Here is a 22,370-nt window from a genome sequence, read left to right as displayed (position 1 = left end):
AGATTTTCGAAAGTGACTAGTGATCTGATGTTGAAAAGAGTTACCATAATGAAAACATCATCAGATGAAAACATCTGATGATGAAAGGAGTTACAATAAAGAGAATGATTTGGGGGAAGAGCTGTACATCTCCTGCCTGCTAACAGAGGTGAGAGAGGTGGCAGAGACTGCCAAGAGCTGCCATCTTTGCTGCTGCCACTATTGCTGCTGTTCCACTGAATCAAATTAGAATGCTTCACTTACAGTAAAATGTTCATGAAGTTGCAGGGAGTATTGCACCAAGGAGACAATATTGTACCTGGTGAATTACTGTAAGTAAAGGGCCAAAGCCTCAGGAAAGAGTTCAGCTCTGCAGGGCAGACCTAGATCCCAGGGACTGTACTGACCACTAGTTTATCCCAAAATCTTACTTGGATGGAAAACTTCAGCCTGGTCCCTGACAGACTGTCAGATCAGTCTCTGCCCTTTACCCAAAACAGCAACTTTCCATTATCTGACAAACTTCAGGTGGAATTTTTGGTTTGCTCCACCACCTGCATCAGGATGCCATGGGGCTGCAGAGCTACTGTCCCATCCCATTATTTTTGCCCCTGAAGCCTCTAATACTACAGCTCAACTCCCTTGGCTGTTCTCACCCTGACTTATACAGCCCCGTATTTGTTTTCAGCCAACAGAGCAACTCATTCGCAGTTCCTGCCCACATCTCACTGGCACTGACATGCTCAGAGATAAATTTAATCTGGTGTCTTACTACCACAGAGCCCAGAATCAACCAACGAAACACCCTCAATGAGCCAAACTTTCTCTGAAGTACTGGCGGGGCTTCAACATCCACCAGCCAAAAATTAGTGCAGACCTTTTCCTTAAAGGGTTATCATCTCTAAACTCCTTACAGCAACTTGGGCTATTTCCAATGTACTTTTGGGAAGAACTGCTAGGGTAAGTCCCTGGGAAGTAAGCTCAGCCACTGGTCCATCCTTTTGCAGAACTGGGTCCTTCTATACCTTAAGACTACAACAGATCTCTCTGATTGACTTTGTGTGCTAGATTAGGCTTTTGGCAGTGTAAGAGGGTTCCTTATTACACAGAGAAGGAAGTGGAAGAACTGATGTGGATAAAAAAAGTTACTTCTTCCCCTTTTAACCTGTGATTTTTGTCCTGATAGTTGCAGTAAGTCATTGAGATACAATTGCAGGCTAATGGGCAGTCCTGACTCATTTTAAGATGGCTCTACCCTTATGTGGGTGTATTCTAGGACAAGAACTCTCAGTATGTCTAGACTAGGATAAAAGCTGTGTTTTTAAAGACACTACCTAACAAGGTTTGACTAACATGATTTGTAACCTTGCATAGACAGGACAAGTCAAATGCTAAAAGGTGTTTAAAAGTGTTTGCTAAGCCGTTCTAAAAATACAACTTTTATACTTGTCTAGACAACGACAGAATACTCCTTACAATGGCATGCCCCCTGCAACAGCCAAGGAGTATAATAGCATAGGAAAGGATCACTAAGAATTTTCTCCACGTAGGTTTTCAAAGCAATGGCACAGATCGAAGTGCAGGGAAACCCTGAAGGGTCTGTCTAGACAACCAGGTAAAGAGGATCCTTTTTTTCAGTAGATTTAGTTCAGTCTGGAAGTCTTTTTTCAAAAGCAAGACCTACTAAGAGTCTACTGATATAATCTGCCAAGGTTTAGCAGGTCATATTCTGGGCTCCTCCCTGACTGCAACTCAGCCTGCCTGTTAAAAGTTTTGAGGTCTATGTGTCAGTCAGATGGGGATTTTTAGTCCTTAAATAAGCTTGATTGAATTAAGTCTCCTGGAAACGGCCCCTTCCCTAAGGCTGATGAGATGGCAGCTCATTTTTCATGCCCATTCAGTCTTTTGACCCAAATAATTTCCCTAAACTGTACCAATAAATGCAAAGTTCAGTTTGTCTTTAGTGTCAGTATTTCTACCTGACTGCGAGCACCAATCCATTTCCTACAGAGCAATTCGTTTTGACTTTGACTTCGTTAGCACCAAAATGTGCTTGGACAAAACCCTTGATCAAACCTGCTCCCTTAAACAGCTACTTGAAAATGTCTAGCCCACATGCTTGCACACACACCCACTCTAACAGTCGTCTTGTAAAACGTCAGCAGATAAATACTTAGTCATTAATACATATCCTTACACTGGTTTGCTCCTATCAAGCTTACTGGAGAGTGAAAAAATCAGAATATCTCTTTCCCAGAATTGTGCTAGTATCTTTGACAAGTTGAATAATACTTTCAAGAAAGAAAAAAGAAAAAAAAATGAAAAATGAAAAAGTCACTATGACAGTTCTAAACCAAGCATAAGCACAGCCTCTCAGACTGTTTATTATCAGGCTCTGTCCTGCTATGCAAAAAAAAAAAAAAAAAAAAAAAAAAAAAAAAAAAAAAAAAACCTCCACAACAACAACAAACCGAAACAGAAACAAACCCAAATAAACAAAACAATAAAAACCCCAACATACCCAAACAAACCTTTCCATTCTATTTATTATTAAGGCTTAATGACATAGGTGAGTATCAATCTATTAGGAAAAAAGACCTACCTCTCCATTAGTCCCATTAGAGATTATGTCTTTATAACATGGGTGGGTATCTAACATTCAGGAGAAAATTCACAAGTCACCAACTCAATTGAAAGACTCTGCCAAATAATAATTTGCTGGTATAATTCAAAGTGACCAAAGTAACACAGTCTGGGTGTGCTTGAGACTCCCGGGGTTTAGTGGTCATTTGTCAATAGCTCTCAGACAATGGAGCTGTGAAACGGAGCCACTTAAGTTAACATGATAAGGCTTTTACACGATTGTGTAAAGTTTTTTTGGCCTTGACATGCACCATCTGAAATATTTTAGAAATACACATTGGTTTCCTGTTTTGGATAAATAGGAATAAGCAAACCTCCTATGCTCAGGAGGCCTGGATCTAGTCCATGATTCAAAATAAGACAGAGACTCAACTGTCAGCAAAGCCTTTTTGGTAAGCTGTTATCACCAAAGACCTGGACAAAGTCCTTACTAAGCCCAAACCACTGCTAAACGTTAATGGGAAGTTGATCTGAATCAGATCAGCATGCTCTGACCTGCTGTTCATGCTTCTTTCAGGTTTACAGCTCTGTCTTGAAACTTTCTCATGTGCTAAAATGCTGACTTCAAAACCTAACATTTTGCACACATATATATATATATATATACACATACATACGTAGCTAAAAGGCAATAATACCTATGCACAGATTTTATTGTCTTTTTTTTTTCTTTTTTTTTTTTTCTTTTTTTTTTTAATGTGCTCTGAGGAGACATTTAATAGCAGATGTCTTCCAGGCCTAATACCATTTCTTGTCCTCCACTAAACCGAGCGGATGGATAAAACTCCTTTTATCCGATATGACCAGAGGAAGGTCCTTTTCAGCGAAAGCGAACAATTAGCAGCCCTGAGTTATTATTTCCTATTATTGTGCAATAGAAGAGGCTCTGGACATTTCAGTGTGAAGGATTAAAGCGACCTGCTTTGCAAACATCGCGTATCCGCCCTCCTCCTCTCCCCGCCCCCGCGGCAGCACGGCCGGCGGGCGCGGACGCGCAGCCCCACGCGTGTCCCGGCCGCGGGCCTGGCTCGGCTCTGCCCCACCCGTGGGCCAACAGCCCGGGCCGGGGGCTCCGACCACCGCCACGGCTGCCCCGAGCCGGCCCCGGGGACGCGCCGGCTCCGCCCGGCCCGAGCATCCCGCGCTGTGCCCGCCGCCGGCCCGGGGACCGCGCTGCGCACGGAGTCAAAGTACACAGCGGCTCGGTCGATAGCCTATTAGGCTAGAAACAGTTCTGCATATCAAAGGCCGACGAACCTAATGACTAAAAATATAAGTACCTGACCCGGAGGATTAATCACACACTGTCAAGCTGAAATTGGTGCAATTCTTCCAATCATTAACGTTTTGCTTACAAAAATGTGCTTTTCTGTTTGTTTTTCTGCTAAATGATAACCATTTTCAAGTTGAATCGGCTGATAAAAAAGTCGAAAACAAGACGGGAGTTGTGCTGGAAAGGTCATACGTGCCAGTTTGGCATGGAATAGCCAACGGGCAAACAAACAGGACGGAGCAGGGTGGCACGGAAGGGGCTCGAAGGTTTTCCCGAACGGTGTAAAGTGCTTTGGCTGTTTTTCTCCTGCCAAAGAGACCGCCCGTGGAGGGACACTCGTCCGCCCCGCTGTGGTCTTCCCCACGTCGGTCTCCCACGCGTGGAAATGAGCTGGGGGAATTAAGGACAGCTGCTGGGGGATTAGATTACTTCTCGCCGGCAGCTCGGCCGGCCCCGCCGGTGTATTTTACCTCCTAACCCCCCTCCCAGGGTGGGCGGGTGAGCAAGGACCCGACTTTATCTACTGCCCAGCCTGGGTTACAGCGCTGTTTGTCACCTGTCGCGACACCCTGGAAATCCACATCCCTGGCCAGGCGGCTGAAGACGGCGCATCTGCGCTCCCCACCTGCGGGGAGCCGCCAAATCCCTGCCACGGCTGGGAAAGCTCCCGGGCTGGCGAGCCCTGCTTCTCTGAACCCCGTTTCATGGCCCGGGACGCGACCCCTCGCCGTTCCTCGGGCAGGGTCCCCGCCCCGCCCATGGCACCAGGCCCGGCTGGCTCCCGGCTTGTCCCGGCCGGAGAACGCCGGCATCAGCCCGTGTGGAAATGGGGTTTGCCCGGCGTCCACTCTCAGGAGCCGCCGCCGGCTGCCCACGCCTCACGGCCGCTCTATTCCACGCGTGTTCCCATTTCCACGCGAAAGCACAGCCATAACACGAAGTCGCGTTGAAGAGGTAACGCCGGTCTCGTTCACCTTGATACCGGTCGGGACCGATAACAGATAAACAGGCGCGGACGGCATCTTCCCGAGCGCTCTGTGCTCCGCTTCCCGCCCTCACGACCCCGTCACCCTCCCCTGCGCAGCTGCCGGCACTCAGGGCGGGCTGTCCCCGTCCCCGTCGGCACCCGCGTTGAGACTCGCGACGGCAACCCGAGCGAGGGGAAAGCCGAAGGATGGAGGAGCGATCTCCTCAGCGCAGCCCCGCTATGAGTTGTCTGCGCCCGTCACCGCTGGGGCTCGATCCCGGCGCAAAGGCGGACAGGAGCCCCGGAGCGGCGTTTAACCAGGGGCCCGCGTCCCCGGGGCCGCCGTGCGAGCGGGGCCCTGCCGCGGCGCCGACCGGAGCAGCTCGGGGGGCGGCCGGAGCCCGTGCGCGGCGGGCACGGGCAGGGACATAGAACCCCCCGATCACTTCTCCTCGGGCCCCGCTCATGAGAGCGGTTTTCGAATAAACCAAAGTTCAAGCCACTTAGTCAGAAAACTCAGCTGATGTTTCTCAAAGAATTAACTCGCTTAGAAGCAGCATCTTGTCTGCTCTAAGGGCCATCCTCCCTCGCCAGTCACAATATCTTTCTAAAAACATTTCTTGGCACTAATAGCCTCCGTGACACTTGGCCAGGTGTAAAGCCCTGTTCTCTGGGTACTCACTGTGGCACCTGGAGGGGCTGAATACCCACGCGGGTGCTCACCCAGGCTGCCGCTCCTGGGGCGATTCTCATACCCCGGGTTCCACGCTCCTTCCCCGGGTCGACGTAATTTCGGAGAAAGGCCGATGAATAACCACTGTTGACTCAGGTGGGTCAGCGTCTGCCCCGGCTGGGGTCGATGCCCGGCCCTGAGCAGGCCCCGCCGGCCTCGCTGCTCCGCCAGCCCGCACCCCTCCTACAGCCCCCCAAGGTCAGGGCGACTCGGGGGTCAACACCCACGCTTCCAGCCTAGGCTGGCCAGCCAGGTTTTCCTGCTCCTCCTGCCACAGAGCCCGTTTCGAGTGGCCATGGACACAGATAAAACCAAAACACGGGGTGGGAGGCTGAAACACAGCAAAAAAATATAGGGAGAGCCCACACGAGACTCCTGCCCAGAAAGCTGTGGGGTGACTGGCACAGTACTGAGGGAAAAGCTACTTACAACACACCTGGCAGAGGAGAGATTTGGGGTTTCTCCTGCCAGTAACTGGACAGCCAGTGCGGCGAGTGTTGCAGAGTTTAGGTTTATTTCACAGATATGTCCATCAAAAATTAAATACCAGGTTTTGCCTTTTTTTTTTTTTTTAACACTGAACAAATATGTACAAAATATGAACAATGTGAGGTATAAAAACCACAAGACTTTTAAAGAAAACTAGTATGTACAGAAGCAAATATGTGTACGATAGGCATTATCTTCCCATGGCTGTGTGCCTCACTTACACCCTTGCAGCTGATACCAGTTTCTGTCCTGCAGCAGAGCCCTATTGCTCCCTGCATTTTCTTCTCCAATATGAAATCCATAAAAAACAGTCCTAGAGCTTTTAAAGGAGAAAATTTTTTTTTCTGCAAATGGAACCATCCAAACTTTTGGATGAGGCAAAATTCTCAAAAATCTGAGAAGGCACAGTTCATCTCGCATAGGAAGAAAAAGGAATCTGTCCGACAACTCTACCTGACAAATCGAGGGACGTCTCAGTAGAGAGCACCACGGCACATAAAAGGGTGTGAGCATAAGGCACTTCTCGGGATGGTCAAATGCCTCCCTATTTCACAGAACATGTTTCTCTGCTTACAAAGGGCGTTTAAATTAATCTATTTAAAGTACGTTTGTTTACACATATAAAGGGCTTATTCCTGGAATCCATACTCATTTCCACACTAGTCAGAGCTTTGCCTGATCACTGACAGCAGCTGATTCAGACCCTCTCCACCACCATGAGTACAGACAGAGTGCAGGATTATATTCCAGTTAGAACATTGATTATTGTACAAACATATCTTACAAATAATTAAATACAAACCACGGTCCTTTAACCAAATTAGATGCCAAAACTGAACTGTTTGCAAAAAATACATCTTTCTTTCTTTCTTTTTCTGCTCATTATAAAATTAAGTCTATTTGGTGATGCTTTTTTCTTTCAGTGTAACGGTGAAAGTTTTCTCCTGTAGCACAATATTCTTTCAAACCAGCCCCTGGTAAAGTGCAAGCCGAGTTAGGGTCCACTCTCTGCATGGGACTGTTAGTGGGCAGCAGTAAAATAGCCTTTATCGCCTTCAATGTCCACTTCTTGGTCAGAGTCATCAGAGACATCTGACTCCAGCTCCTCCTGTGAGGCTGGTGAGGGGGTGTACTGTGAGCCATCCAGAGAGACCTCCTTACCCTTCTGCTCAGGGCTCTGGCAGCTCTCCGGCCTTTGGTCACTGTGACTGTCAGCACCTTCTAATTCTTCTTTTTTGGTGGCCTGGGGGTTCTCCTGCAATGAGAGAATCCTGCTTGGTACAGAACTACAGGCCACAGAGACAGGAGGCTCAGGAATTCCAGGTGTGCTGTGTGGGAAAACCACCTCGGGTTTCTTGCAGAAAAAGGCAGGTGTCCTGCTGCCTCCCTGGGCCTCCTGCCTATAAACCTGCCCGAGTGGGACAGGGCTGGGCGAGGGCTCTGATCCCACTCCCTCACAGCCACAGGGGCTGCTGCCGTGAATAAGGCTCCTTGGCGATGGTTATCACAGCCACTTCAAAAGAGTCAGGAGCTGCTGGAGCCCAGGAACCTCTGAACTTTTGTCTTTAGCAAAGCAAATGTTTATTATGAGTCTACAAACACCGACACACAGCTTCCTCCTGCCCTGATCTTTCTTTAATTACACCCGGCAGCAAGTGGAGGGATGTTGAATCTATCAGTGGCCCAAAAGCAAATGGAAAAAAATTACTAATCAAGCTAAAACTCAACATTAGAACAGTCACCACTAAAACCTGACTAAAACCCTAATTTGTGAAGGCAAGAGTAGCCCTGTGTTGGCACTTCTCTGGAGAGCCCAGTCCCCTAAGGGGGCATGAAATGCTACTCTAAAGAAAAAGCAGGCAGAGACATGCACCCATGATATAACCTCGCGAGCTCAGAGAAATGGATGTGACTGAATGAAAAGGAGGAAATGACCTAAAATGGCTGAGATCCCAAGCGAGCTCTCCGGACACTGTGGCATGGGTTGGGCCATAGCTGGTCTCTGGCCAGAATAATAGGACTTTATTAAAAAATCAACTGAAGATTGACTTAAACTCAGGTGAAGGTCACAGAACAGATTCATCTAGAGCATGGTACTGTGATTAGTTTTCTTTTCTTTTTCTTTTTCTATTAAAAGCTAGTTTGCCAGTAAAACTTGCGAGTCCATGTCACAGTTACTGAAGCCAGACTCAGGCCAAAACATTGGAATTTTTCAAAAATATTTGAGCCAAGGGACCTCAGTTTTGCTGAGCCAGGCACAGTCCCTATATGCCATAAAAATCCCTAAATAATTATCTGCTTGAGCATGGTTTCTATGGGAAGGGAAACTGCTTTAACATCTTAGCCTCATATGCTGTAACTGCTTATGGAAGGAAAGTTAAAGCTACTCAATTTTCCATGTGGCTCCTCAAAACAAACAAGCTGTTTGTACCTGCCTTCTCCCGATGTTAGCAAAATACATTGACTTCTGTTTATTAAGAGAGGGCGTTTTAAAACACCAGTTAACATGCTCAAAAAAAAAACCTGCCTAAGTAATTTACTGGCAATTACTTATCTTCTCCACGTTAATTGGCTAAACAACATATGGGTTTACAAAACAATTAGTGTGGAGTTTTAATAGGTGGTGTGTGAAAGATAGGCATAATTGATATAGGAACTGCATTAGAAGCTTTTAACGTTAGTGCTGCCTGAACGAGCCCTCATGGATTCCAGCATGACTATTTGTCTTTTTAATCAAGGTGAAGAGGTTAAACAGCCTTTCAGATGACTTCTGCATACAACCTGGAATAGGCGAGCACGGGCGTAAGATAAGACAATTAAAATACTTATTTCTATAGAAACAGAAATATCTACCTACCTGCTTTAGACGCCTCCATTTGGCTCTGCGATTCTGAAACCAGGTTTTGACCTGAGCAACGACAACGAGAAAAGGTGCGGGGTAGTCTTAGAGGCAGTAAGTGCCTGGAGCCCTACCCAAGCCACAAGCAAAAAGCAAGGACCTGCCAAGCACCCCTTCCCTGCCGACCCGACCAGATTCCCGGGAGCGACGCACCGACAGCAGCTGCAGGGCAGGGCCTGGAGCGGCCGGGAAGGGGGTGCGGTTCCCCTGGGCGGGGGCACAGCCTCACCTGCCTCTCGCTGAGCTGCAGCATCTTGGCCAGGCGCTTCCTCTCCGGTGGGGAGAGGTATTTCTGCGTCTCGAACTTCTTCTCCAACTCGATGGTCTGGTCGTTGGAGAAGCGGACCTGGCCCCCTTTCCTCTTGTGCAGCGGCCGCTGGATGAAGGGGCTCCACAGCAGCGGCTTCCCTACAAAGAGAGGCACAGCGCCGAGGGTCACTGGCCGGCCGCGGACACGCGTGACCGGGGAGCCCCGGCTCTGCCCGGGCCCAGGCCTGGTAGCGTGCCGGGTCCAGGGCTCGCTAATTTCCTTCGCCTGATTTTGTTTCTCCCAGTTCCTACTCAGATCTTTCCCCTCTCTGATTTTTTCCCCTTCGCCAAACAGACCAGTTAAAGTCACTCTACGGGCTTTGGCAACATTTCCGTCAATGTGTTTCCTGTTGGTCTATCTCGCAAAGAAAGAGACGAGAAAAAAAAAAAAAAAAAAAAAAAAAAGACCTTTGCTTCCTTCTGCTCTTTCACCGCGATGCCCTAAAGAAACTGACTCCCTTTCGCTGAGCCAGTGCTCGGGCCCCTGCGGGGACATCGCGGGGCTGGGCAGGGGTGATGCGCCAACAGGAGGGCACTGTGTTTCTAGGAAGGAAAGCTCCCATGTCCCCCACCCCGGGCTGGGTGTTTGCCCTCCAGAGGCCGCGGGGCGCCCGCCAAGGCTCAGCCCGGGGCAGGGTGAGGGGCGAGGCGGCGCAGGCAGCGACACGCCGGGGAACCAGCCCCACTGCGGAGCCGCGACCGCGTCCCGGGGCAGGAGGCTCCGGCCACTGCTACTGAGTCACGCTGTTTGTCTTTCTGCCTGCACCCTTTGCAATTTGCTGCATTGTTTTTCGAGATTTTGCTTGCGTCAGGCTTTAGTAATTCTGGTGCAAAACAGACTCAAAAAAATAGGAAGCAACTGGTTATTTTAGCTGTCATAAAGTCACATCCCACACAGAGGAAATGAACAATATCAGAAAAACGGATCCCGGCTATCAGAAGTCGAGTGTTTCCTGAATTTGTCTGTATTGAGGATGTCGATAAAGTAATCAGCAATGTGCACGACTCCCGGGGAAGAGCCTGCTTCAGGCGGCCAGGAAAACACTTAACAGCTTCTGAAACCAGATTTACTCCTATCGAGAGCTCAAGGTTTCCTGTATGAACGGAAAGGGTCAGCCTCTTTCACTGCACAAATGTGGTGAGTCAGGTCCAGTTTTGCAATCACTAAGAACAAGTGCTGCAGCCCGGGCACGGGGCTCAGCCCCCGCAGAGGGGTCGCTTCCCCCGGCCAAGGGCGCGAAGCAGCCGCCGGGGCCCGAGCAGACCCGCGGAGGAACCTCGGGGGCCCCAGCGAGCGGAGCCGGCCTCCCGACTGTTTTTCAAGTCATATGCAGGAAAGACTGAGATCTGCCATGCGATCTCCAAAGCACAATTAAAACTCCCCACCAAAACCACACGCGACATTACTAAGGACACTCTCACAGTCACTTGGTTTGAAGGAAAACAAATCTGAGTCACCGCGGCCGCGCACTGTGGTCTCGCTGACAGACCCGGAGCACGGCACGTCTTTAATTTACTGTAAATCAGACGGGGGCCGAAGGGAGCCGGGGGAACACAGAGGAGCGGCGGGGCGGGCGGGAAAGGGGACCGCTTTAGGGCACTTCCCATTTACCCCTGCCCCGACGGCGGGATGGGGACGAGACGCGGCAGCCGCGAAGGGCGGAGAGGGGGGACATGGCTTACCCAGGGGGTCCTGCCGGATCAGGGCGTGCGCGTAGTCGCCGACGGCACGGGGGAAGGAGTAGAGAGGCCCGGCGTAGGCGCCGGTGCCATAGGTGGCGGCGAGGTGGTGGGAGAAGGCCGGGTGGACGGGGGTCGGCTCGTAGATGGGGGTCCGGTACGGGGACACCAGGCTGGTGAAGGAGGAGTTGGGCGACGGCAGCGTCGGCGGCGGCGGGGCGGGCAGGGAGTGGGGGGCCGGGGCGGCGGCGGGGCCGCGGCCCAGGATGTCCTCGATGTAGAAGGGCGTGGGGTGCGCGGGCTGGAGCAGCGGCGTGGGCGCGTACAGCGGGACGCCGACGCCCAGGGCCGCCGGCGCCGCGCCCGGCGGCTGGTACTGCATGGCGCGGTCGCCGCCCGCGCACCCCCGCGCCCCCGGCCGCCCCTGCGGAAAGCCGGCCCCGACCGCGGCGGCTGGGTGCTGGCACCGCCGCCGCGGGTTTCTCTGGGCTCGGGTTACCCTTCGATAGGTTTCTATTGGCGCGGGGCGGAGCCCGCGTGGTCTCTGTCCCCTTCCTGCCACGGCGCCGTCTGGCCAATGAGCCCGGCCAGGGAAGGGGGAAACCACCCCCCGCCGGCAAACACTCCCCCCGCCTCCCCGAGCGAGCTCCCCGCGGCGCCAATCAACCACCGCCGCGGCGCGGGGGAACCGGGGCCGCGATCTGCCGCCCGCCGGGCCCCGACGGCACAGGGGCCCGGCGCCTCCCGCAGCGCTTCCCGCTCCTCTGCCCGCGCACGGCGCGGCCTCACCCGGTTCTCGGGCTTCCCCGGGGGTGCGCCCTGACCCCTGCAGCGTGGCCCTGGCGCGGACCGAGGGAGGAGGCAAGAAGCGGACGGGCACCCCCCACCCGCCCCGGGGATCTCTCTTTTGGAAAAGTCGGCGCGGGCGCTCCGCCTGACTGCGTGGACCGGGAGCGAGTGGGGGAGTGCGTGGGCGGCGGGGCCGCACAGGCTCCTGCCCCGTGCCCAGGACAGGGCCGAGAGCGCGGCATGCCCAAGCAGGAAGTCGCGTCGCGCCGCTCGCGTCCCGCCTGGCACCGACGGCCGGTGCCGGGCGGCAGACTGGGGGGCCATGGGGCGGCCGGGGGCCGTGCGGGGCTGGGGACCCAGTGCCCGACAGCCCGGCCAGGGAAGGCGGCATGACGGCCCGAGCAGCGCCACCTGGGCTCCATCGATTAAATTTTTAAGATCCCGCCGGGTGATTCCGCCTGTCCCGCAGCCCCCAGCGAGAGACACTCGCTCCATCCGAGCGTCGCCGACTCCGCTCCGCGGGGCCGCCCCTCGCCAGCACCGCTGTCGGCCGGACTTGGGCCAGGGGTGCTGGGAGACGTGAGGAAGGGGAGCGACCCCCGCTCTGCCCAGCCCCTCAAGCCTGGGGGGCTCGTCCCGACGGCAGCGGCTGGCGCAGCCTCTCCCTCTCCGTGCGAGCGGAGGCGGCAGGTGCACCCTGCGTGTCCGCGGACCCCGCCGTGCCCCGTCTCCCTCACACGCCCCCGTGCTGACAGCGAGCACGGAAAGCTGTTAAGGAATAGCAGGTGCTGGTATAAGTCAGCTTTTTTTTTTTTTTCCTTTTTTTTTAAGAAAAGAAAAAAAGGTCTTCAGTTCAAACCCACGAAGATCTTAATAACTAAGAGGCTCAGAGCAAGACGAAAGGGTGTTGGTGAAATGAAAAACAAAAAAAATTATATTTTTATAATACAGAGAGGTTGGGTTTTCATTCTCTATACATTGTTAACAAACGCCAAAACTCACCTTTAAAGCGTGGTCTTGTGTCTTGTAAATCTCAGGTACACGTAAAGCGAGCTGACAGTTTTGATTATTTTTTCTCTCTGTTCAGTCTCCCAGGCATTGCTCTTTCCAAGGGGTTTAGTTAATGTTTTCATCTGGAAGTGTTGGATTTGCAGCTTGATTTACTTAATAAATGTACAGTAAACCGATGACCCGTTGCCCTCTGGAATAACGACGTGCATGATATGAGGCAGCAGAATGGAGGGCCCCCACAATATTTTACAAGCTGTCGATTCAAAATCTTGAGAAGAAGTTTATGCGAAAAGAAAAAAAAAAATGTTTTGCTGTATTATTGGAAAACAAATAAATAGAGGAAGAGATTATTCCTTTCTGACTTTTATACAAGCAATAGGCCTTGTTAAAAGGAAGTTTTAATGACACACTTATTACATTCCACTACCACTGCATAATCCCTAACAAGAAAAATGAAGCACTTAATTTTGCAGTTCCACAGAACCACCCCTTTCAAATTCAATTGTTAGACCTCAGCCTTCCTCCTTCCACGGGTTGGAGACTATTAAATCCGCATTCATGAAATGTCACATTTATTGAACTACATAATTTTTTAATATCACTAGTGCAGGTTTTATAGTTGATTTTATTGTTTTTATGGCCATTCGGGGCTCTAAAACCCGGATTTTTTCAATGTTGTCCTTATAATTTTTTTCACACAGTCAGAACTAATAAAATAGAACAGTTGTGACTTTTTAATGCAAGAGGTCTCGGAGTTTCAATATTTTCACTCTGCTGGATACTAAAACCAATAAAAATACATGAGATTTTAATTATTTTCTGGATTAAATAAAACCTTTTCCTTTGCGCTTGGAACATACATTTTGTTTGTAGTTTCTGTCGTGAGGGAGACAATGCAACTTCGGACAAAATGCATTATTACCAGTATTGTTGCAATGAATACACTTTTGACCGGATTTTACAGTCTAACGGGCATTTAAAGTAAGGTGCTGTAGATCAGGGCAACCAAGACAGTGCTTGAGTATTTCTGTTATTTCTTCTCCAGTTTCCCTCTGGAAAGCTCTCCAATTTATCTGGAAAACCCTGAGCGAGGTGGAGGGAGTGGGGGAGGAATAGAGAGAGAAGCCTTGGGAGAGAGAGAAAATATACGCCTTGCCCGATTAAAAGAAGAGGAATGCTTTCATATTAATTTTCTTGGTATGCACTTGAAACACCACCAAGTTTTCCTGCTAATCTGGGGATTTGTGGAGGGCGGCGGAGCGGGATGCGTGCATCCCTGCACTGGCACGGTCTCAGCCCGAAGGGATCGGCTGGAGAACTCATTATTTTGTGTAATAACTTCGGGGCCCTGTCTTCCCCTTCACTTTCCGTGAAATCACCCGCCTTCGAGGACTTCTGAGCTCAAGGAAAAAAAATAATAATAAAAACCAACACCCCCCCCCCCCCCCCCCCCCCCCCGTGCTGCAGGCGGCCCCGCTGCCAGCCCCGACGGCGGTGCCGGCGGGACCCGCGCTCCGCCGCTGCCGCCCGGGCGCGCTCCGGGAGGGGCGCACAGAAACAGCAGCTCTGGCCGGAGGAAGCCGGTGCCAATGCACTGCCTCGTGTGTCCCCTCAGGTCGGCGGGGAGCCGTCGGACGGGCTCCCCGGGGGAAGCAGCGGGGTCACCGGCCGCCCCACGAGTGATGTTGTCGCGCTGGCCTCGCAGGACGGCGCCCCCGGGGCTGTGCTGAACGCCCGGCCCAGCCTCGCTCATCGGCTGCTTCGAGCCGGTTTCCCTCCCCTTCCAGCCCTTGTCCTGCGTGGAGCCCCGGGCAGCTTTCCCCAAGGCCGGCGCTCCACAGATGCCTCGAGTGGCCACGGGAGAAGCCTTTCCCGGGGGAAGCGGCGCCCACGGGCTCCGGTGGGGCTCTGGAGCCTCCCGCCGGCCGCCGCCGCCTCCGTCCCGGTGCTGCGGGGAGCCTGCAGCCCCGAGCCCCGTCTCCCACTCGCGGTCCGGCTGCGGGTGGTCGGATCTCCCTCTGCCCCAGCCCCGGGGCGGGGCCCAGCACCGCTTTAATTTAGCGTTTATGTGTCACCGTGCTCGTCGTGAGCGGCTTTTACGGGGCGGCGGTAACGCGAAACACCTGGACGGCGGCACCGCGGGCGCGCACGGCGGGGGCGGGCGGCTGCGGCGGAGGGCGCTGAGCAGCGCTGGCCTGTCCTCAGGCCGGTGCCTTAAAATAAAATAAGAATTATAAAAAAAAAAAAAAAAAAAAATCAAACCCACAATCCCCCCTCCCCCAGTGTCAGAAAAATCAGGAAATGAAAGCTTCCAAAACTAGCGACGCACGCCAGGCGGTATTTCCACCGCACCCGTGATTATCTGTGATAAACGCCCCGATAAACAGAATATTCCTGATCCCTGGGGTGGTTATATCGGGCAATACATAAACTGGTCAGCAATTCATAGGTGAGTGTGTCTGGAATCACAGAACAGTTTCCTTTGCCTCACGGATTGTTGTCACTGACATGTACCTTAGCTGGTTTCTGCTCTTCAGACTGGGATTTTCACTCGCAGTCACACCTTCTGTGACACTACAGGCTTCGGCAAAGTTACACCAGAGATGGATCATTCCTAGCTGCAATAACTGCATTTGGCTGTACAGAATTAGTGAGCAAATCAGCAAAACTCCATCTTTTTTAACGGCTGGAGCAGGCTACCGGCAGCATCATTCCCTCACGCTACAGGGCACTTTCCAAGAGGATCCAGCCCACAGCCATTCCACCTCTTACCATTACTGAAAATATTTCAAGACACTTCCAAGAGAGGTGAGGCCACAGCCTTGAACACCTTCCAAGGAGGAAATAGGAGGGAGTTCACCTCTCTGATTTTCCTAGCATCATGGAAGCCAGACTGCTCCAGACACAGGCACTGCACATTGCAGGGTGATGTCAGTAGGTGCTGCCTTCTTCCAGATAACTCATCTGTTAGATATTCACTTCTTACAACTTCCTCCTCCTCACCATCATGATTTGATTTAATAAATGAGTTACAACTGTAATAAAGGCAAGTCAGTCTTAAAGGAATTCATATAGATATAGCAGAACAAGACAAATCTTGGTCTAAAAAGGGGTGGACAACATATAAACTATTATTCTAGGCAGAGCTAGCAGGAACTTAAGGGTTTTTTGTTCTACATTGCTACAATTTTGCCAAATTTAAATCATTCAAGTGAAAAAATTTCTATTCTGAGGGAATCTCCATCATGCTGAGTATATTTAAGATTTCAGCAAAGTAAGTTCAGCCGTTTCTGAGCACTGGGTTAGAGGAAAGCAGACTTTTTTCTCTTGACATTTAGACATCCTTGCCTTGCCCTGAAAACCTGCAGAGCCCCATCACAGAGAAAACTTCAAGAGATGAAAGCCACAGGCAAAAAGTTAGCTGGGGTTGTCTCTTCAGTTCCACCTTTGCTCTTTTGCTTGCAGTTGTGGTAAATAATCAGGGAAAATAAAAATCCCAAATCTCCGCAGAGAGACACAGACACGTCAGGAACGTTTAAGCAATTCGTTAATGTTAAATTAGTATTTGTGGGTATGAGAGATGTGCTGCCACCAGCAAGGGCACTTCTCACCTATGCTGTCACCAGCTCCGATGGGAAAAAAAAAAAAAAAAAAAAAAAAAAAAAAAAAAAAAAAAAAAAAAAAAAAAAAAGCAAGCTACAGAAAAGCTTTAATGGTGCTTTTGAGTCTTGTCAAAGATTTCCAAGGCAGCACATGCCAGACCCTCAGGGGAACACATTGTTAAGGTGCTTCCATTTCCTGTAGCCCCCAATATCATTAATATCTCTTCTGGGATACCTTGACTTGCAAAGTGGAATAAGCAACATTTATGGCTCTGTGCTAACTAAAAGGAAGGAACACATGGCCCCACATTATAAACATAGTTTAATACCACTTTCTTTCTGGACTGGGCTGTCTTAGTGATTATGGTGATACAGTATCTCTAAACCAGTTTAATTCAGCTGAAATGTGACATAATTCACCAGAGTTTTCTTCTGAATTGCAAAGAGGCATCCTATTAAACTACATAGATTGTAATGTTTTTTGAAATGCACTTTTCTAACCCTTCCTTGGCCTGAAAACTTTCTTATCTGACCATTATGAGAATGTAGTGAACAATGCTATGAGAAACAAAGCAATATATTGTTCCTTATAGGCTCGTATTTCCTATATATCTGCCACCAAAAACATGAGCTGTACTGGATCCTGCCTATAAGTGCGACTGAAAGCTGCTTGTTTAATTATATTTATTTGGGGTGATGGCAACGGTAACATGTTAAAACTTCTCTATATTTTTATGTGTTGGCTACACACATAAAGATTACGCCCAAAACCATATATAATTCCCAGGGGCTAGATTGCCTCTCACATCTTGCACAATCATTTACGTAAGTGCAAACTGAATCTAAAATGCTGCTAACACAGACTGCTGGCTACTGTACACCCACTCTGTGTTGATATAAATGACTATAACAAGACACCAGACAATGGAATGGAGAATCTGCCTAAACTACAGTGATGACAAAACTTCTTTTTATTTTTTTTTAATTTTTTTTTTTAACAGAGCAATCGGAACACAAATATTGTATGTTTCAAAGAGGACTTGTGCAGCAAGACTTTTCACGGTAATAGTTCCAATGAGTCCAAAGTACACACAGCTAAATTTGATGTCAGTAGGAATTAGGTATGAATAGGGAGTGCTACTTAGTTATTCTTGTTAATGTTTTCCAGAGCTTACACATTCAGTCTACATTTTTTAGCAAACTTTATCATTTTGGCATCATAAAATCAATCCCCAGAAAGGTTTGCTCTATATGGAGCAGACACACATATGCAGTTGCTGTTAACAGTCAAATACAGAAGCTTACAATAACCATCTAGCTAACTATTAATGGTTGTTTAACAGTGGGGTTAGAAGGATGGATCCAAAATCTGTCTTCATCTGAAAAATGGATTGCTAGACTCTCAGGTGCAGAAACTCTTCAAAAGGCTTCATTTTCACAGGTAGAAGCCAAAATACTTGAGTAGAATTTGCTCTAGAAGGCTGGAGGAATTGCCTTAGAGAAAATTCAGAACTCCTGCACTGGATTTGGAATCCATTGAAACTGATGATTTTCATAGGCAAAGAATTTATTTTTCATAACAGACTGAGAGAATGTGCCTCGATGGTTGCACAGAGAAATATCTCATAAAATACAATATTAACAATAGCAGAAAGGAAAAGAAGAATGATTTTCCCCTAAGGCAAATGTCTCCCCTTCTTGCTCCTGCCCCTGAGCTGAGGTGTCCCTGTGATGGAAACTGCTTAGCCCAGAATCAACTGACAAAATACGGCAACATCAGTCACAGACAGTACTCAGCCTCAAGTCTCTGAGCCCAGAGACCTCATCATTTCAATTACACTGCTAGTTCATGCCAGAGGTGTCAGGAGCGTTACACAACACAACTTCCATTTATTATACTACTTCTCATAAAAACAATGAAAAAAAAAGTTGCACTTGACATGAACATAAATATGCCAATATAAAATCTGTATATATCTAATGTCTGTATTCAAAACATTACAGTACTTTCCAAATACTTTAAGGGTTGGACTTGACCAACAGTTTGGAACAGCTGCTCTTTCTTAATCCTTCCTTAGTGTCTATCTCATAAATTTACCTCATCTCAGTACTAGGGTTGGAAGTTGTAGGTGTGAACACAGAAGTTTGAGTGTTTAGTAGAATCTAAACCATAGCCCAGATGTTCCCTTGAAGTCAAACCATGATACCAGAGACAAACCTGATAGAGATGCTAATTGAAATCTTGATCTCTAACCATACTCTGTTCATTTTAAAATGCTTACTTTAAAACCTTACAGCAAAACTAATATGAAAAGATGTAAATAGGTGTCTGAATAGTATCCTCAGCAGACAGACAGGTGACACACAGCTGCTGAGAAGAGGCAGGTGGACTTCAACCCAGAGCTTAGTGCTATATCCTAAAAGGTGGACAGCTTGTTCCTGTGAAGCTCAGCTGCTGCACTGTAATTCAGAGGCAGATCTACAGACCACACTTCTGCATCTAACTCTGCTGGAGGAGACACACGCAGGAAATGCCTGGAGAAGGATCCTGCACTACACTGGGGATCCCCTTCCCCAGCACTGCCAGTGAATCCCCACCATTCCAAAGCATGACTGCTTCCAAGGCAGCCACAGACAGTGCAGGCTGGGGGGTCATTCATACAAAGAGCAGTGAGAAATGTTGTGCATATGGGTCACATGCCAATTCACACAGTTCTTCACACATCAAGGTACAACCAAATATATAATCTGTACAAAAATGGGATTTTAAATATCTGTTCAGACTCAGAACATTTGGAGAAGACATGCAGAAAGCAGATGGTTCATCAGGACAGACTTCAGAGATCCTGTAGATAGTGGGAGAGACCCACTAACTACAGCATCATAATCAACCAAAATTATTACTTGTATAGTATTACCAACATCTACTAGAAATTAACTGGAGAAATCTCTTCATTTTCTATACTTCTCTCTGTGTAGCTGTGCGTTTTGCTTTTGTGTAATATTTGGGAAATCTATAAATTTTCAGTAATATTCTTGAGAAGGTAGTGCAAATTAAAGTTTTAGGAGCAATTAATATGATAGAACCAATTAAAACTGAAGGTAGAGGTAGCTCACATCTGTCCTTTGAAGAACATCTGCCAGTCTGGGAAGAGCTGTGCGAACCCTTTCTGACTTTTGCCATTACATTACCTTCTAAGAGATTTATTCCTGAAGAAAAAAGGTCTTCAGTCTCAGATGTACTGGCCATAAATAAAAACAGATTTAATTTGACCGTGATTACAGAATCAAGTCAGAGTACTCTACTTTTGAAGATAAATAAGCAATTTAATATTAAAATGTGTGTCAACTAAGCCCTCTGTATAATTTAATTTCTGTGGCTTGCCAAGCTGTTTTTCTACTGGTTTTGTCTCTTTCACATTATGTTACATTTCTCCTCAGGGCTCAATCTATTTGATTCAGTCCTGAGGGGAAATGTAATGTAATGACATTGCTCTTATGTAGCCTTCATAGCACCCATCTGACACCTGTAAAATATTAAACTGTAAGAATGTGTGTTAAAGTCAGTTAGCCAGGATAAGTATGTTCTACAGATAAATGGGTTTGTTTGGGAGAGAGCACCACAACCTCTGTCTGTATCACTGAAGGGTAAATTCCTAAAGAGTCAGGATGCTGTAGATAACCATTAAATCACAGAAAGCAGCAGAAGAAAGTCATGTCACCTGCAGTGCAGGCTCTTCCAACCCTGCTGCAGTTGAAACTGTTGCAATACATTGCACTTTCAGTTTTGCCTGTTCCATTTTCTAGAGTTTTCTTCATATTTAGTTCACATAGGGGTTTTGAATACTTAAGTCTCACTGTCTGGAGGTTTCATGATGTGAATAGTTTCTTAGAAACTTTCAATAAACCTCAAACAAGATCAGTCTTTCCATGTCTGCCTATACCCTAACTTAGACCTAGGGGTGTGCTTTCTCCAGAGAACACCTGAACCAAAGTCCTGCCAGCATTGCCAGAGACAGTAATGTGAAGGGGACATGAAGTGTGCTTCTCTTGCTTTTGGGACATGTAAGCAACATTTGAGCCCTCTTCATGGTGTGGGCAACGGCACTGTGGAGTTTGTGGCCACAGTTCTCTCTGCTGGGCAAGAGCATCACAACCTGTGTGCTCCTGGCAAACATTACATGCTGAGACCAGGAACACCCAGGTCAAACCCACACATGGGGCAAGGCCAGGGATGATAAAGCCTTGTTATTACATTTTCTTTCTGTTATGCCTGTCACTACTTATGTTACTGTCTTGTCCCACACTAACCTACTTCCTCTCATTCCTGCAGGTTTATACTTAAAACATTACTCGACAGTTATTATGTCATCTTACTCCCTAAGCGTTGGTTAGCAAACAATGCTGTCAGCTCTTTGTACTTTTTCTCAACAGGCACTTCTTCCAAGCATATAGCTACAGTTGGCTCCTCTTCTCTGAACTTCCTCCAGCTTGGCTTCCCGGTAACGAGGTGCAGAGAACTGCACTCACCTTTTCCAGATATTATCACACGTCAGTTCCAAGAAGAGAGACTCACTTGCTCTTTCCCTGTGGTGTGTCTCCATGAGAGCCCCAAATCATATTGACATTTTTAACTGTCACATCACTGAGAAAATTCAAATACAAATTCAGAGGCCCTCCTTGCTCAGCACAGCAGTCACCATATCTTTTCTGCCCTAAGAGAAAAAGAAGACCTCAGACCTCATCTTTCTAACAAACATTACTATTTCTGTAGAGACCTCAGATTGTTTTCTAAGCTTTCACGCTAATCATGTGAATTGGCTTATTTATGACAGGGAGAGGAACGATAGGAAGTATTAACTAACCCTGTACTGGTGGTCAGAGCAAAGCTAAAACAAAGCTGGTTTCCAGTTCTCTGCTCTGAGACTGATTTTCCATTGTCGTTCCACATTATCTTCCCATTTAAGTCTGCTCATGCAATTCTGTTGTGCATCCTGTAATTCTCTTTTAGTAGGTTTAAAACAAACAAAAGGAAGTACTTTTTCACACAGCGCATAATTAAATTATGAAACTTGTTACCATGGGAAGCGCTGAATGCCAAAAATCTAAATGGGTTCAGAAAAAGAGAAGAGAAATTAATGGAGGATAGGTACATTGATGAGTATTAAACATAGTAGCATGCTCACAATGTTTGGCTCAGGAAGCCCTTTCAGAGCTGTTTGATGAAAGCAGGAAAGGATTTTTCTGCTGATGCCTGTTGCTCCCACAGCTCCCCTCAGTAGCCTCTTCTGGTCGCTGGCAGGAAGAAAACATTGGAGTTAATGGTCTTAGTAAAGCAGCTTTAGTGCTCCTCTCCTAACGAGACACACAGATGTCAACAGATGCCCATAAGTTTAAAAAATACAATCTTTTAGCCAAAATTTGACTTTGGACATTTTTATCAGATCTGATCGAGCTGACTTTGATACATGTTGTTTACAGCAAAGTACATGACTGAAATGAGGAATTTTAAGGTTTCAGAATGGCTTGATTTTTTTGGCCCAGCCAAAAGTATGATTTTGCAGATACTAGAGGCTGGATCAACTTCACTGGGGACTGATGTCAAGAGGAAACCTGTTATCTGTGCTGTGAAAGTTGTATCTGCTCCTGGAGCTCCCTCCTCTCACTGAACAAATGCTCCCACCGGCCATTGTGGTGCCATCTCTTCTTGTTGACTTTGCTCAGTAATTGCTGGTTTATCAGTCCCTCCTCAGACTTCTCAGTTTGTCCTGAGTAACAAGCAAAATGAACAGTCGTATATGCACACAGAGGAAGGACAGGGAGGCAGGCTGGTGAGGAAGGAGAGGAGGGCAGGCTGGTGAGACAGGGAGCAAGCCCTGGCCCTTTGGCTGCCGCTCTTGTTTGGGCAAAGAGCTACACCCCACAGGCTGCACCTGTTGCACCAGTCTGTGAGGGAGGGGAAACTGGCCCATAATTTTGATAACATCATGAGTTGC

The 22,370-nt window shown here is 48.3% G+C and overlaps 1 protein-coding gene across 1 annotated transcript; it reads right to left on the bottom strand.

Moving 5' to 3' along the window:
- Positions 1-6,090: 6,090 nt before the first annotated feature.
- HHEX (hematopoietically expressed homeobox) lies at positions 6,091-11,449 on the bottom strand. Its single transcript, XM_066323826.1, has 4 exons — positions 10,976-11,449; positions 9,213-9,391; positions 8,942-8,992; positions 6,091-7,339 (listed from the first exon to the last, which is right to left on the bottom strand). Exons 1-4 carry the CDS (start codon positions 11,352-11,354, stop codon positions 7,106-7,108), a joined length of 843 nt encoding a protein of 280 aa, XP_066179923.1. The 5' UTR covers positions 11,355-11,449; the 3' UTR covers positions 6,091-7,105.
- Between the last annotated feature and the right edge of the window lie 10,921 nt (positions 11,450-22,370).

The sequence above is a fragment of the Sylvia atricapilla genome, chromosome 8 (genome assembly GCF_009819655.1).
Source record: "Sylvia atricapilla isolate bSylAtr1 chromosome 8, bSylAtr1.pri, whole genome shotgun sequence".
In the NCBI taxonomy this organism is placed as follows: Eukaryota; Metazoa; Chordata; class Aves; order Passeriformes; family Sylviidae; genus Sylvia; species Sylvia atricapilla.
Note: the sequence above shows the minus strand (reverse complement) of the source record. Positions and strands in the feature narration are given on the sequence as shown.

Coding starts and splice junctions, on each gene's coding strand:
- HHEX (XM_066323826.1), bottom strand. CDS start 11,354: ATGCAGTACCAGCCGCCGGGCGCGGCGCCGGCGGCCCTGGGCGTCGGC. Junction 8,993..9,212: donor TGCAGCTCAGCGAGAGGCAG/GTGAGGCTGTGC, acceptor GTCGTTGCTCAG/GTCAAAACCTGGTTTCAGAA. Junction 7,340..8,941: donor AATGGAGGCGTCTAAAGCAG/GTAGGTAGATAT, acceptor CTCTCATTGCAG/GAGAACCCCCAGGCCACCAA.